A 17,870-nucleotide genomic window follows, 5' to 3' on the forward strand; every position below is an offset into this window, starting at 1 on the left:
ATGGAAGCAGCCTAAGTGTCCATTAATAGATGAATGAATAAAGAATATGTGGTGTATAAATACAATGGAATATTGCTCAGCCATAAAAAAGATAAGATCTTGCCATTTGCAACAACATGGGTGGACCTAAAGGGTATTATGCTAAATGTGATGTCAGAGAAGGACAAATACCATATGATTCCACTTATATGTGGAATCTAAAAAACAAAACAAATGAATAAACAAACAAAAAGCAGAATTAGATCTATAAATATAGAGAACAAACTGATGAGGAAGGGGATTGGGAGATGGGCAAAATGGGTTAAGGGGAGTAAGAGATACAAGCTTTCAGTTATGGAATAAATAAGTCATGGGAAAAATAGATACAGAATAGGGAAATAATCAATGATATAGTAACAGTGTTGTATGGTGACAGATGGTAGCTACACTTGGGGTGAGCATAGCACACTGTACAGAGAAGTTGAATCACTATGTTGTATATCTGAAACTAATGTAACATTGTCTATCAACTATACTGCAATTAAAAATAATAATAAAAATTTTTGCAAAAGACAGATTGTCAGTCTGGCTAAAATAATCCAACAATATAAGGAAAATATTTAAAATATTAGGAAACAATAAAGTTTCACTAAAAATATGGTTTGTGTTGTTCAGCGAAAAAGTGTTTAGGCTAAAGTTAGTATTAATAGAGAATATTTGAACCATATAATTAACATGTTTGACTAAACTGACATATAAAATACTACACAAACTATGTGCAATTCAAGTACACATAGAATATTTATAAAATTAGAACACATAATGAAACATAAAGAAGATCTCAAGCAATTTCAAGCATTTGAATCATAGAGAGCACATCCTCTGACCAAAATATAATTAATTAAGTCATAAACCAATGACATAAAAAGTGTTTTAGAAAAGCTGTGTGCCAAGGGGAGACGAACCATGAGAGACTATGGACTCTGAGAAACAAACTGAGGGTTCTAGAGGGGAGGGGGATGGTGGATGGGTTAGCCTGGTGATGGGTATTAAAAAGGGCACGTATTGCATGGAGCACTGGGTGTTATATGCAAACAATGAATCATGGAACTCTAAATCAAAAACTAATGATGCAATGTATGGTGACTAACATAACATAATAAAATAAAATTAATAAAAAAAAGAAAAACTATGTGCCAAACTTTTTTTTTCTGAGTTTAAATGCATTTTATTTTTAGGCAACCTACATGACCTTTTTTTTCCCTTAAAAACAATACCTCCACACCAAATAAATCAAGGTCAAAATAAATGAAGAGCTCAAGATGACATCAGTCTCATTTGTCTAAGTCCTGGCCTTGTGTGGATGAAAAGCAGCAGCCAGTTCTGACAACAGGTGATACCTCTAAAGTTAATAGCCAAATTCATGAACATTTTTCCATTTCTAAACCATCCTTAAAAAAAATCATATATGGGGTCACACCATCCTCACAGAGTCCAACAGAGCATCCATGCCATCTAGATTCATGTTTTCACCAATAAAGAACTGGTAGTTTTTGAAATTAGCAAGGATATGCGTGATTTGTTCTGCAACCCCTGCAATAAAAGATTTTACTCTATCTGGACTCTGTTCTTCAAGTTTGCCTTTGACTGATTCCATAGAATCTTTGATGTACTTCTTGTAGGGTTCTTTTGTGAAGCTGGTTTCCTGCAAGTGATGGTTCATGATCATATCAACACCAGTGACTACTGTGGTTTTGGTACCTTTGTCCTTGGGACCTTCCATGGAGGCATTTTCATCAATGAATGAGTCATCAATGTTACCCTCTGTCCTACTGATCAACTTCCCCTCCACCTCTAGGCACAGCCCATCTGGGATCTCCCAGATCTTGTAGATGTCTGAGAAGATCTCATCATGGCTGATGAAGAGGAGACCACAGTGATGCTAGTTTAGCAGGAGCCAGAGCTTCAGCCAGAGTGGCACTTGGCGGGGGGTGGGGAGAGGCAGAACGGGTGGAAAAAAGCTGTGCAAAACATTTAAAAAATACGCTTTTAAGTAATTTGTGTGTCAAAGAAGAAATTTTAAAAAGATTAAGAAAATGTTTTAATGTAAAAGGTAATATAATATAGTTCATATAAAACCATTAAAAAAAAAAAAAAACATTTGGATGCTCAGCAATATGGAGTAGATTATAATAGCCCAAGCATTCCATTGACAACAAATAGGAAAATCTAGAATAATTTTTTTGTATTCATTTATTTTTATAGATGGGTGGGGGGAGGAGCAGAGGGAGAGGGACAAGCAAGCCCCATGCTGAGTGCAAAGCCCAACCAAGGGCTTCATCCCACCACCCTGAGATCATTACCTCAGCTGAAATCAAGAGTCCAAGGCTTAACTGACTGAGCCACCCAGGCACCCCAGAAAATCTGGAATAATTATAAATATCATACATGTAATGTCTACATATTGTTGAAGAAGTAATGGGGACTACAAGGAGTAAAACTCAACAGAGCTGATAAACTTTCAGAGATGAGCTGATGTTCTGCAACTGTCTTTGGAAGCATTCTGACTATTCTGGTTGCCTATCCTGGTTGCATGTTAGAAACTGTGAATCTAAGCTTAGGGCCACTGAGAGGAGCAGAGAAACCAGCCATGTTTCTGGTGGTCACACAAGGCTGAAGTGATACACTGAAAACTCCAGTAACCTAAACCTCTTGACTGATTACTATCTCAATGAGGGTTGCCAGGAAAAATACAGGACACCCAATTAAATTTGAAACTTAGATAAACAGAAAATACTTTTTAAATGTAAGTATGTCAAATTTTGAATGGTACATACTTGTACTAAAACTTTAATTGGCTATTTATCTAAAATTCAAATGTACTGGGTGTCCTGTCCTTTTTTTTTTTTTTTAATTTTTTGCTTAATCTGGAAACTTTAATCTTAAGACATTTGCTGAATCCCCAAAAACTGGGGAGACAGAAACAAAGAGAAAACCACCAAATAATAGACTAAATATAAGACAATTGTTCGTCTTATTTTTGTAATGTCTGAAAATCTGAAATTACTTAAAAATAAGTTAAAAAATAGTGCAAAAAGAAAGAATCATTAATCATTTCATGAGTCAGAAATTTATGGCAACACATCCATCTTAATAAACACACCCCAGGTAATGTCAAAATTAAGCACAAGAAAGAAAGAAAATAGAGTGGAGAGCGCCAAATAAAGAAAATAGAGTGGAGAGTGCCAAAGAAAAAAAGTCTCCTATTCTACTAAGGCTGTTGGACTGAAACAAATACTCAAGGTTTCGTTTACATTTTTTTAAAAAGATTTATTTATTTATTTATTTGACAGAGAGAGACACAGAGAGGGAGGGGAACACAAGCAGGGGGAGCAGGAGAGGGAGAAGCAGGCTTTCCGCTGAGCAGGGAGCCCGATGTGGGGCTTGATCCCAGGACCCTGGGATCATGACCTGAGCTGAAGGCAGACGCTTAACGACTGAGCCACCCAGGTGCCCCCACATTTTTTTTTTTTGTAGAATATGACTGAGATGGAAAAAAAATAAATATTTTACAATTTACATAATACTACTATTTATTCAAGAAAAGTTTTTACTGTAACTTGCATACAAATAAAAATTAAATATTGAAATATTTTTATTTGAATATAATTTGTAGCATTGAAAACAACTAAAGAGACATTTATATATCTGGTATCAGAAAGTTTCTGACTTTTATTACCAGGAGTTACCTTCATAATAGTTAATTTTTTTCACTCTTTAAACACCTTAAGTGTAGGAGTCTTTTTCTTTTTCTAATAGAAACAAGAGTACCATATTCAGGTACTCATAATAATATTTGTAAACATAAGAGACTCTTAATCTTAGGAAACAAACTGAGGGTTGCTGGAGGGGAGGGGTGTGGGGGGTAACTGGGTGATGGACATTAAGGAGGGCATGTGTTGTAATGAGCACTGGGTATTATATAAGGCTGATGAATCACAGACCTGTACCCCTGAAACAAATAATACATTATATGTTAATTAATTGGATTTAAATTAAAAAAATAATATTTGTGTCCTATCTGGCATCTTCCTGTACACACACACACACACACACACACACAGAGAACAAGAAAATTATAATAGCACAGAAATTGCCAAGTAAGGATAAATAAGAAGGAATGGACCTTTAAACTACACTTTAACTATAATTGTAGCCACAGATTTACAGATAGACTATTAATATTATCAGTGGCATTTCCAGAAAAGAACAACATATATTATATATTTAAGCTAACTTCAAACAAGGGAGGTCATTCTTTACTAGTTTCTTGGCATTTTATGTGGTTTTACTCCTTGGATTAAAAATAGGTATGAAACAAACATCATATATTAATTAGATTTTCAGGAAACATTTTATAAATTTGGCACCAGAAGTTGACGAGTAAGATGTAAAGATAAGTAATATGTAAAGTCAAGGAAAATTGACAGATTAGATTGAAAGCTGGTGGAGAGCCAAAGAACAAGAAGTGAAGAAAAGATAAAATATCTTAAGTCATCCTGAGGTTAGTTTGGCTAAGGGGCTGACATTTGTAACATACAATATATAATTGTAAGACCAAAATGACATTGATACCAGTTAGCCCTGATTTATGCAATCTAAGAAAAATTACCGATAATATTTTTTAAGAATATCCTATAATAACAAATACCATTTATTAGTTTCTTTTTTTTTACAACTATTTTTGAGTTCCTCTACTAAGCTAGGTCCTATTGTGAGCTTTGAGGTCACAGCAGTGAATAAGTCAGGGAACATTTCTGCCTCCATAGGGCCCATTTCCAATGAAGACATATATATATATATATTTTTATTTTTTATTTCTGAAGAACACCAAGAGGTAAATAAAGAGCTAAAGGAGAAAGCACTGGAGGTGTGGCAGGGGTAGAACATTACTTTAGATAGTGTATTTAGGGAAACTCTATGAAGAAGTAACTTTGGGGTTGAGGCCTGAACGACGACAGGTGCTCAACCAGAAAAAACAACTGGTCCTTAGCCACTGAAGTAGAAATGATCTTGATATTAAACCACAACTGTTCTACATTTTTAAAAAGATTTTATTTATTTATTTTAGAGAGAGTGGGGGAGGGGCAGAGGGAGAGGGAGAAAGGGAATCCCAAGCAGACTCCATGCTGAGCGCAGAGCCCAACTCAGGCCCCAATCTCAGGAGCCTGAGATCATGACCCGAGCTAAAACCAGGAGTCGGATGCTGAACCAAATGACCTGCCCAGGCGCCACCCCTGTTCTACCTTTTCATGAGAATTTTCACTTAAGAATATTCACTCATGATAGTTATTACTACTTGATTTCACATAAATTTTGGGGACTTGTGACTCTAGAAATGCAATTATAACTCATACAGTGACAGCTGCCTAGTCTGTCTTGATATTCATCAGACAGCATGTCTTGACTTGATGACTGGCTGCACTGAACAATCTTAGGAGAGATTTTCTGCACTAAAGGATTATTGAATATCAAAATTCACTTTTATTCTCCTTATAAAGACATTTGAAATTTGAGACAAAAAAGAAAATATTTAGATTCACAAAAATAAGAGAGATGGCAGTCTAATTTAAGATATAATTTTTGTTTTGTCATTTATTTCATGTTTTGTTCCTCAAATACTATTTTTCAAGGTACTTCCTATTTAAAAATAAATATAATACCCATTTCTTATAGAAATGAATATTTAATGTTTATAATCAATTCCTATTTTCTTTCATTTATAAATTTAGTGAACAATTCATTTACAGAGATAATGGACAAATCTAGGTAACAGCTACTATATTTTTAAATAAAAGTACATATAAAGGTTCAAAATGATGGCAATGATTTTTTTAAAGATCTCAACAACCTCCCCATTATAAGTATTCTCTAATTTCCTCTTTAGTCAACAAATTTCATTTATATGTCTCCAACTTACATGATTCTAAGTCAAATATTATGACTGAAATAAAATAGAAAAATAAAGAATAGTTGGAAGCACAGAGAGATCAGGAAAAACCTTCAGATTTCATTATATTATATAGAAACGTGGAAAAATCTTTTCTCTGAGTACCCATCACTGCCACGCAGTCTCACACACACACACGAACAACAGACAACACTGTGTGAGGATTCTTCATTGTGTCAGTATAATCGAGGACGTTGTCAGTCTTGTCTCTTTGATCTGTTACTCTTCACATATGGTTAACTGTCAATTACCTAATATGTTCATCCCCTATATATTTTTATTCTCTGTCACTTTTCTTCTACCCCTACTTCAATTTTCTTTATTTAGGAACTTGCCACCTCTCATCTGTTGGTCAACATGCTTCTGATGTCTTACCTCCCTATTCCAAATCTGTTCTTTGTAGCACTGTCAGAGGCTACATATGAAAAATTATTGTATCCCATTCTTGCTTAAATTCCTCCAGTAGTTTCACAAATTCTATGACTAAAATCCAGGCCTTTTAATGTGACATACAAGACTATACAGAATCTGTAGGGAAGCATTGCCTGAATGAGTTATTTTTTCCCTCAGATTAAGGCCTGTGATCGATCCCCTAAACATTCACAGGTAAATACTCAGAGTTCTCTAAGTTCAAGGCAAGTTATGAATTTTCTAGATGACAACTTAAAAGCATATATTGACTAGAAAATTCAGTATCACGATCTGTGTGCTAAAGGATTTAACGAATACATTAGTGATATGGTTGGTAAAAGCACTATGGGAACACAATTCTTGAATTGGCACTTCAGATTTAAGGGGTCAGAGAAGGCATCTGGAGAAGTCATATTTAAGATATAATCAAAAAGATATATAGGAACTTTTTAGGAAGAGTTGAGGAGTGGTGATGTAATGGAACAAGTTCCATAAGAAGAGAAGTGTATTTTCAAATAAATAAGCATTTAATATTTGTGTATGTGCACAGGTTGTTTTTATATTTATACCTCCAGAAACTTTTTATCTTATAATAACTCATATTACTATTTGCATAATTATAGATTAAATGTTTGAAATTTAAAGCATTTAGAGAAAGATATACAGATTCTAGCTCAAGTCCAAGAATCCTCTTCGTAAATTAGGAAAACATTATTGAGCCTTCCTATATTGTTCATGTTATGAAATTTATTTCTAAATAAAATTATGATAACAAAATAATATATTTGAAAATATTTGACTATTAAAATAAGTTTTTAAAAAGACACCATATTAATAAGCATGGTAGTAACACTTAGGAGTGTATCAAAACTGAAAATATTTTTTGAAGGGATATTAAATACCTCTTTATCTTTGATTTTTATTCTCTTATTTTTCTATTTATGATTTCTCAAAAGTCAACTGTAGCTGATCAGTAGCAAAATCATCAGAAAATATTTAGAAAGAAAGGCAACTTAGGAAAAGATGTGTAAAATATAAAAATATCTGGTGGTCAGAAGATATGTTCTAGGGCGCCTGGGTGGCTCAGTTGGTTAAGCGACTGCCTTCGGCTCAGGTCATGATCCTGGAGTCCCTGGATCGAGTCCCGCATCGGGCTCCCTGCTCGGCGGGGAGTCTGCTTCTCCCTCTGACCCTCCCCCCTCTCATGCTCTCTGTCTCTCATTCTCTCTCTCTCAGATAAATAAATAAAATCTTAAAAAAAAAAGGAAATTAATAAAAAAAAAAAAGAAGATATGTTCTAAAATAGTAAAGACAAAAAAGCTCTCATAATTGGACTTTACCTTTGACAGGACAGAGGGTCTGATGAAGATGGTAAAAATGCCGAGAAGTACAAATGGAGAAGAAAAAAAAGAAAAGAGATTTATAAATCAACTAATTTACTTTTCAAATGGAAACTAATTTATTTTATTTAAAGTTCTCAGACACCTTTCTTCTACTGGTATTTGTTTTTCCAGCTCATTAAGTTTCTGAATGATTAATCTTTGCTCTCTAAGGAAAGAGAATGAGATTATTTGGTGAAGTGTGGGAGAGTTGAACCCCTTAGGACATAGCTTAATCCAACAAGAAGGAACTCAGAGCTAAGGTTGTCATGACATTCTTAATAACAAAAACAATGATAATATTTCTCACTTAGTTTTAGCACACTATAAACACAGAATGAGACATGCCACTTATCTTGTGGTCTGGACTATGCATACATATATACATATATATATATTTTCAATATAATATGCTCTATTGGTTCATTCTGGAATTGGAAAACCAATGCAAACTTCTCAAAGAAAATACACTAGAATTAAGATACTTTATTATAGTTATGCCGCATTTGTAGGAAAAAAAATCAGAAGTTGGATTTTCTCCCAAAGTGACATGTTCAGGTAATTAGGCCTAGCTCTATAAGTGCCATATAAAAATGCAATTTTACAAAGGAATTATTCCTAATATAGTATAAATTACCAAGATTTCTTTGATAAATCAAATTGAACAATTTAAAAATGTACTGAATTATCAGAAGTTAAGATCTCCCTACATAGAGTTTAAGCCCACTTACACCTAGTTATTATCTTAACCACTGAGGTTATGGGGGTATACAACTATGGAGAGGTCCTTAGCTAAATGCACATTTAACTGTCACCTTTAGGATGTTCCAGCTGAATACTTTTATCTTGCTTCAGGAATTCTCCATAGACATCAAAATTCTTTAGGGTCTCTGTCTCTCTGTTTCTCTCTCTGTTTCTCTCTCTCTCTCTCTCTCTCTCTCTCTCACACACACACACACACACACACACACACACACACACACACACACACCCAGAAGAGCTACACATTACAGAATAGCCCTAAGTAGCTTTTCTCTGGACTTTATAATGATTACTACAAGTTCTTTAAGTCAAAGACATCTCTCAAGAAAACAGCGTATTCTATCCAAAATTTTGTACCTAAAATGTTTTGGCTCAAACACTTTGATGGCATAGGAGTTAAGGATTCTTTTCTCTCCGCTAATATCCAAGTATATAAGAATGCAAGTATATATAAGAATAAAAGTACAAAAAATCTATGTTGCCATACTTCTTAAAATTTTTTTCTGAGTTTTTCCTTTAAAAATCTTATTTATGGATGTTCAGCAATCAATAAAAGGGTGGTGCACTGTGGTTATCTCTTCCTGATCCTTCAGGCCAATGGTAGGAAGTTCCTCATGGACGGAATTCCACAGACTAGCAAATTCATTGCATCCAGAAAAGAATGGATGTATTGAGATAAGATTTAGTCAGCTCAATTTCATTATCAGATCATCACTGTATTACCAAAGTGTGATTTTATTTTTCCAAGGAAGGCATTTAAAGGCATGTTGAGAGCCACTAGGTGACTCTGGGACATTAAAAACAAAACAAAACAAAACAAAACAAAAAAACCCTCTATGTTGGAGCCTGTTTCCTGACTTGTTACGGATGATTTATTATTTTTTTACATTCCATTTTTTTGATACTTGACACATGGTATTGTTGTCATTGTCAAGTTTCAGTCAGCAGAAGGATAGTATATATAACGATCTGAAAGACAAAATAAGAGTGACTTTAAACTTTTCTTGCAGAGTAAGGTAGCAATTAAATAGTTCCAAGGGCTCCACAAATAATTTTAGGTTTTTGGAAACCTTTTGGATGCTTTAAAATTTACAATGTGAATTGTGTTTCCTTTTGTGATTGTAATAATAAAGTCTAGGATTTTCTATCTTATGCTTCGGGAACAAAGTTCTTTTATTTTTTTTAACGGGTCATAAAACTGGAGTCAAAATTCACTGGAATATTTCACAGGAATCAATGGAAGACAAAATGGATTCCATATCCAGTCTGATGAAATGTCTCTCAAACCTCTTTTTTTTTTTTTTAAGATTTTATTTATTTATTTGACAGAGAGGGAGCACAAGTAGGCAGAGCGACAGGCAGAGGGAGAGGGAGAAGCAGGTTCTCTGCTGAGCAGGGAGCCCGACACCGGGCTCAATCCCAGGACCCTGGGATCATGACCTGAGCTGAAGGCAGCCACTTAACGGACTGAGCCACCCAGGCGCCCCTGTCTCTCAAACTTCTTACAGAGTCTCTTCTGCTGTGTTGAAAGGACTAATTTTAGAAGGCGATGTAATTATTCTTTAGAATCTTGACTTTACAAAAATGAAGAAAGAGACTGAGCCTTTCTATTGTGCTACAGAAGTTTTGTCCTGATGGTCAAAAAATTAAAGAATTTTAGAACTGAGAAGAATATTGAGGAAGATGTAGTCAAAAACTTTCTGATTAGTGTGTCTTGGCAAAATACATCAGTTGGAAGTGGCTAGATTAGAAATGTGCCTGAAATGTTGATTTCCCCTACCTGTGACATTGCAGGGAACATGGGGTAGCCAGTGGCTCTTGGCCAAGTGTTTCTCACACAGAATAGCCTTGTCCAACTATCTCATTTTGCTGTGAAAATATCCCTACTTTCTAAATGTGTCATGAGGAGAAAAAGACTGGGAAAAACTACCTAGGTAATTCCCTCTTTAGTGGTGAAGCTTCTCTGTTCTCTGAATGTTCTTTTAAAAGCTATTTTACAGATATATCATGGATGCATGAATTCATATAAATCCTTTTGAATGTGTTTGTATTTTGATGTTTTTACATATATTTACTTTTATTTACCAACATTCATTCCACTTCTCCCTCTTTCTAACATCACATTTGGGTACCTGCCAATCTCATCCTTATGTCCTACTATATTTGTCTGGGATTATCCCGAAGTGTACCTCTTGGGTTGTGTTCTTATTGGCTTTAAGCCAATCATAGCAATAGGTCCTAATTGTCCTCCAATTAGGGTGAAGAATTTTGCTGACAATGGTAGTGCACAGACTTCTCAGATACTTTGTCTGAAATGTCTAAAACCATGTTTACTACCATTAGAGAATAGTAGAAGACAGATTCAAAGCAATGACAAAGATATGAACCTGTAGATCAAACCATAATATAAAGTTAGTCCCATCTTGCAATTTTCAGTTACTTGTATAGATAAGTTTCCTTTTCACCAAGTCACTTTGTTTTACATTTCAGTTCTTTATAAGTAAAATATATTAAAATATGTGATTTTTTAATTTCCTGTTAAATTTCTCTTTATTAATAAAGATAGCTTGGGTAGGATTAATGGAGCACAACATTATTAAGGGTTGGCTTAAAAATCATATAAGGCAAATATTTTTAAGAATAAGCATCTTGTACCCTGAATAGGCAGTCTTCCTTAGAAGTCTGGGGAGGAACTATAAACCCAAAGGTATGATAGATCAAGTATGGAATATTTTAAAATGTAATTTATATTGTCTACCAGGCTTAGAGCCAAAGCAAGTCATCTGTGTATTTTCCACAACGATTAAACCTGACTAAAATATTAAATAAAAAGTGGTGAAAGGTAGGATATTCCTGTCAATACTAGACAGGTTCTAAGAACAAACACAAAGAGAGCTATACTCAGAGCCTACTATGAAGTTACCTTGTATGACCTGACTTACCAACTATCAGAAAGGGGAGCTTTGGAGCAGTGTCACAGTAAGCAGGGTGACCAAATATAATTTTAAGCAGAGATGAAGGGCAAAAAAAAAAAAAAAAAGCTAGGAATTCCCACAGGCTCTTTTTTTTCTCTCTCTCTCTCTCATATGAAATGGAGAGAAGAAGAGTTCAAACAATGAAGGAATTGAAAAGAGACTCCTGGATTTGTTGATAGGAAGTCATTGATAATGTTAGTAATTTTAAAAGTGAGAACATACTACAGTGAATAAGTGATTCAGATTACTGTGTATACAGTCATGAATGAGCATATGTTCACAGGGCTGAAGGTACTAATAACTCAATTTATCTCTCTGGATACCAAACCTTAAAGAATAATCACAAGAGGATTAAAGTAGAACATTAGTTTTATTACTGACATAAAAATGAACAGTATATCTCAAATATAGGACAGAGAACAAAATGAGTTTTCCTAATATATCCTCAAAAGTCTTGATGTAGGCACCTGTCCCTAAGAAAATATGGATTTGTAATGGACACTCCAAACTCCTTATCCGGCCAGTGGATGGTCCAAATCATGGAGGGTCATGATTTTATTTTTAATTAATAGAATTTATTTCTTAGAACAATTTTTGGTTTACAGAAGAAATGAACAGAAAGTAGAGTTCCATATACTCTCTCTCCCTATGTCCCATAACTTCCCCTATTTTTAAAAAAGATTTTATTTATTTATTTGAGAGAGAGAGAGAGCAAGTAGGGGGAGGGGCAGAGGCAGAGAATCTGAAGCAGACTCCACACTGAGCATGGAGTCCAACACGGGGTTCCACCCCATAACCCTGAGATCACAACCTGAGCAGAAACCAAGAGTCCGCTCAATTGACTGAACCAACCAGGCACCCCAAGCTTCCCCCATTTTTACATATTGCGTGGATGTGGTACATTAGTTATAACTGAGAGATCAATATTGATACATTGTTACTAACTATAAAGTCATGGTTTAACTAGGATTCATTTTTGGTGTCAGAGTTCTTTTATTTTTTAAGGATTTTTTTTTTATTCATTTGAGAGAGAGAGAGCGAGAGAGCAGGACTGGGGGGAGGCAGAGGGAGAGGGAGAAGCAGACTTCCCACTAAGCCAGGAGCCTGAGGCGGGGCTCGATCCCAAGACCCTGGGATCATGACCTGAGCTGAAGGCAGACGCTTAACTGACTGAGCCACCTAGACACCTTAGTGTCAGAGTTCTATGGGTCTGCCAAATGTACAGCATCCACCATTACAGTATCACATAAATAGTGTCATTGCCCTAAAAATCCCCCATGTATAACCTTTTCATCCCTCCTATCCTCTCTGCCCCCATAACTCTTGGAAAACACTAAATTTTTACTGTCTACATAATTTTGCCTTTTTCAGAATGTCATATAATTGGAATCATAACATATGAAGCCTTTCAGATTGGCTTCTTTCACTTAGCAATATGTATTTAAGGTTTCCCCATGTATTTTCATTGCTTGATAGCTCATTTATTTTTATTGCTAAACAATATTTTACTGTATGAATGTACTATGGTATATGGTATATATGTACTATATGGTATCCATTCCCCTATTGAAGGACATGTAGTTGCTTCCAATTTTTGGCCATTATGAATAAAGCTGCTACAATCACTCATGTAGGTTTTTGTGGGAGCATATATTTTCATTCATTTGGGTAAATACCTAAGAGTGCAGTTGCTGGATTATATGGTAAGAATATGATCAATTTTGTAAAAAACTACCAAACTGTCTTCCAAAGTGTCTATATCCTTTGGCATTCTCATTAACAATGCATAGGAGTTCTTATTGTGCCACATCCTCACCAGCATTTGGTCTTGTCGATGTTTTGGATTTTGGTCCTTCTAATATGTATGTAGTCATATCTCGTTGTTTAATTTGCAAATCCTTTATGACATATGTTGAGCATCTTTCATATGCTTCTTTGCCATCTGTATATCTTCTTTGATGAGGTGTCCATTCAAATCTTTTCTGCCTATTTTTTAATTGAGTTGTTTATTTTCTTTGAGTTTTAAGAGTTCTTTTCATATATTGAATACATGTCTTATATATTTTCAAATATTGTTTCCTACTCTGTAGCATGTACTTTCATTTTCTTTACAATATCTTTTCTAGAGCAGAAGTTTGTGTGTGTGTGTGTGTGTGTGTGTTTATGAAGTCCAAATTATACATTTTTACTTTCATGGCTCATTCCTTTGTTGTATTCAAAAATCTGTTGCCAAACCCAAGGCCACCTAGATTTTCTCCTACATTATCTTGTAGAAGTATTACAGTTTGCACTTTACATGATTTATTGAGTTAATTGATTTATGGAGTAAATGATGATTTATTGAGTTAATTTTTAAAAAAGATGTAAGGTCAGTGTCAATTCCTTAAATTTTTTGTTTTTTTCATGAGAATGTCTGGTTGTTCCAGGATCATTTGTTGAAAAGATCATAGTTATACTTGGGATTGCCTTTTTTGTGTGTGAAAAATAAGTTCAATATATTTGAATATATTTGCATAGGTCTATTTTGGGGCTCTATATTTTGTTCTGTTGATCTATTTTTTTATTTCTGAAATAGTACAACATTTTCTTGATTACTGTAGTTTTATAGTTGGTCTTGAAGTTGGGTAGTTTCAGTCCCCTGGGTTCATTCTTCTCATCAATATTCTGTTGGTTGTTTTGCCTTTCCACATAAACTTTAGAATCAGTTTGTTGATATCCACAAAATAATTTTCTGGTCGTTTGAATGGGATTGCATTGAACCTATAAATCATTTTGAGAAAAACTGACATCTTAATAATATTGAGTCTTTCTATCCATGAACACGGAATATCTTTCCATTTATTTAGATCTTCTTTGATTTCTTTCACTAGTTTATATAGTTTTATTCATATAGGTCTTGTAAATATTTTGTTAGACTTACACCTATGTATTTTAAATTTTTGGTGCTAATGTAATGGTGTTGTGTTTTTATTTCAAGTTGTAACTGCTTGTTGCTGATAGATAGGAAAACAATGGACTTCTGTATATTAACCCTGTGTCCTGCAATTTTTCTATAATTGTCATTGCTACTAGGATTTTTTGTTGTTCTTGATTCTTTGCCATTCTCTACATGGACAACTATGTGATGTGTAAACAAAGAGTTTTATTTCTTCCTTCCCCATCTGTATGTATTTTACTTCCTTTCATTATCTTACTACATTAGCTATAACTTCCAGTACAGTGCAAAATAATATGTGAGAACATTTTTTTTTCTTCTGGTCTTTTGAGAAAAAAAATATATAGTTTCACACCATTACATATGAAGTAAGCTGTAGGCTTTTGGTAGGTGTTGTCTATCAAGTTGAAAAAGTTCCCCTTATATTCCTAGCTTCCTGAGAGTTTTTACCATGAATGGGTGTTGGATTTTTTTCAAAGACTTTTTCAACATCTATTGGTGTGATAACATGACTTTGGTTCTTTTTTTTTTTTTTTAAAGATTTTATTTATTTATTTGAGAGAGAGAGAATGAGAGAGAGAGAGCATGAGAGGGGGGAGGGTCAGAGGGAGAAGCAAACTCTCTGCTGAGCAGGGAGACTGATGAGGAACTCCATCCTGGAACTGCAGGATCATGACCTGAGCCGAAGGCAGTCGCTTAACCGACTGAGCCATCCAGGCGCCCCATGACTTTGGTTATTTAGCCTATTGATGTAATGGATTACATTAATTTTTGAATATTTAATCTGACCTGCATACCTGGAATAAATCCCACTTGACTGAGGTGTACAATTCTTTCCATGCAACACTGGATTAAATTTACTAAGATATTATTGGGAATTTTTACATAATGTTTATGAAAGATATCGCTGATAGTTTTTCTTTCTTGTGATGTTTTTGTGTAAAGTATTAGGTTAATGCCTCATTAAATGACTTAGGAAATGTTACCTCAGATTTTTATTTCCTGAAGAGACCATAGAGAACTAGTATCATTAAATATTATAATTCACCAGATGACCCAGATGGACCTGGTACTTTATGTTTTAGAAGATTAATAATCATTGATTCAATTTATTTAATAGATATAGGCCTATTTGGACTATCTCTTTCTCCTTGTGTGAGTTTTGGTAAGTTGTATCTTTCAAAGAATTGATCTTTTTTCATCCAAGTCACTGAATTTGTGGGCCTAGACTCATACATTATATTACTCTCCCCACCCCAATTTTTTGTGGTAAAATATGCATAACATAAAATTTACCATCATAACCATTTTAAAGTGTACAGTTCAGTAGTATTAAAAACATTCATAATGCTGTGCTACCATCACTACTTTCCATCTGCACAACTCTATCATCTTCTAAAACTGAAGCTCATTAAACAGTAACTCTCAATTCTCCTTTCCCTTAGCCCCTGGAAACCACCATTTTACTTTCTGTCTCATGATTTTGATTCCTCTAAATACCTTATATAAGTGGAATCATAAAATATTTGTCTTTTTGTGACTGGCTTATTTCATTTAGCATAATGTCCTCAAAGTTCATCCTTCTGTAGCATATTGCAGAATTTCCTTCCTTTTAAAGGGTGAATAACATTCCACTGTATGTATACACCACATTTTGCTTCTCCATGCATCTGCTGATGGACATTTGGGTTGCTTCCGTGTTTTAGTAATTAAGAATAATTTTGCTATTAACATGGTTATACAAATATCTCTTTTTGACCTGGTTTCAACTCTTTTGGGTTTATTCCCAGAAGTAGAATTGCTGGATTATATGATAGTTCTATTTTTAATTTGAGGAACATTATGCTGTTTTCCACAGAAGCTGTATCATTTTACATTTCCACCAATGGTGCATAAAGATTCCAATTTTTCCACATCCTTTCTAACACTTGTTTTTTGTTTTTTGATAGCAGCCATCCTAATGGATTGAGGTGGTATCTCACCGTAGTTTTGATTTGGATTTTCCTAATGATTGGTGATGCAGAGCATCATCTCATGTTTGTTCACCATTTGCATATCTCATTTGAAGAAATGCCTATTCAAGTCTTTGACCATTTTTCAGTGCATTTCTGTTTTTGTTATTAAGTTTTAGGAGTTATCTGTATAGTCTATTAATCCCTTATCAAATATATGATTTGTAAATATTTCCCCATTTTGTGGTTGCCTGTTTGCTTTATTGATAGTGTCTTTTGATGCACGGAATTTTAAGAACTTCCAAGAAGCCCAATTTGTCTAGTTTTGTTGTTGGCTGCACCTTTGATGTCATAACCAAGAAAACACTGCCAAATCCACTGTCATGAAGCTTTTGTTCTATTTTTCCTCTCTGAGACTTTTATTGTTTTAGCTCTTACATTTAAATGCTTGATCCATTTTGAGTTAATTTCTTACGTTATTGGGTAAGGGTCCAAATTTAGTCTTTTGCATGTGAATAGCCAGTTTCTCCAGCACCATTTGTTAAAAAGACTGTCCTTTCTCCATTTAATGGTTTTGGTACCCCTATCAAAAATTATTTGACCACATATATATAAGGGATTATTCCTGTCTTTATTCTAGTACCAAACTGTTTTGATTACTGTAGCTTTGTAGTAAGTTTTGAAATCATGAGGTGTTGACTCAGTTTCATTCTTTTCCAAGATTGTTTAACCTCTTTGGGGTCCTTTATCCATATGAATTTTAGGATGGATTTTTCTATTTTTTGCAAAAAATGTCACTGGAAACTTGATAGGGATTGCACTGAATCTGAAAATAATTTGGGTAATATTACAAAGTTGGTCTAATCAGGTCTATTTCTAGAGGCAGCAATGGTACCATTAATTGTGGCAGCATCTAGTACCCAATGATTTTGCTGGTGGCGTCTGCTTTGCACAGTGGCAGTATCGTAGCCAATGAGGTTTATCTGAGGCGCAATTATTGCTAATTGTAATGTCTATACCTAATGAAAGTATTAATTACTAGATCAATTTTGCATTCTAATTTTCAACTCTTTATTCACCAAGTACACTCCAAGCCAGTTTCTTTGAGAATTGTAACAATTCTGAGACTCTCCCCCAAATTTTCTTTTCTTTTTTTTTAAGTAATCTCTCTGCCCAACATGGGGCTCAAACTCACAACTCTGAGATCAAGAGTCACATGCTCTACTGAGTGAGCCAGGCAGATGCCCCCCTGCCAAACTTACTTACTTCTTTCTATTGGAATCATTTTCTATTGCTTGAATCTGTATGCCCAGATTAATACAGAAAATGTTGCTTAGGTTTTTTGGAGAGAGGAGTGAGAAGGATTCTGTGATTGATTTCCTCAAACTTTTAGGACTGAAGGCAGTGAAAATACAGCTATTCTTAAGGGCTAAAACTTCAAAAAGACCTCCAATTAAAAGGGGAACC

General features: G+C 34.5%; 1 protein-coding gene and 1 pseudogene across 1 annotated transcript; one reads left to right on the plus strand and one right to left on the minus strand.

Moving 5' to 3' along the window:
* Positions 1 to 1,212: 1,212 nt before the first annotated feature.
* LOC118008421 (translationally-controlled tumor protein-like) lies at positions 1,213 to 1,762 on the minus strand. The gene has a single exon (XM_035001970.1). The coding sequence runs from the start codon at positions 1,760 to 1,762 to the stop codon at positions 1,454 to 1,456; it is 309 nt and encodes a 102-aa protein (XP_034857861.1). The 3' UTR covers positions 1,213 to 1,453.
* Positions 1,763 to 17,346: 15,584 nt separating this feature from the next.
* LOC118009051 lies at positions 17,347 to 17,465 on the plus strand (annotated as a pseudogene).
* The last annotated feature ends 405 nt before the right edge of the window (positions 17,466 to 17,870 follow it).

This window comes from Mirounga leonina, unplaced genomic scaffold, assembly GCF_011800145.1.
Source record: "Mirounga leonina isolate KUSES-001 unplaced genomic scaffold, KU_Mleo_1.0 Mir_126, whole genome shotgun sequence".
NCBI classification, from domain to species: Eukaryota; Metazoa; Chordata; class Mammalia; order Carnivora; family Phocidae; genus Mirounga; species Mirounga leonina.

Coding starts and splice junctions, on each gene's coding strand:
- LOC118008421 (XM_035001970.1), bottom strand. CDS start 1,762: ATGGAAGGTCCCAAGGACAAAGGTACCAAAACCACAGTAGTCACTGGT.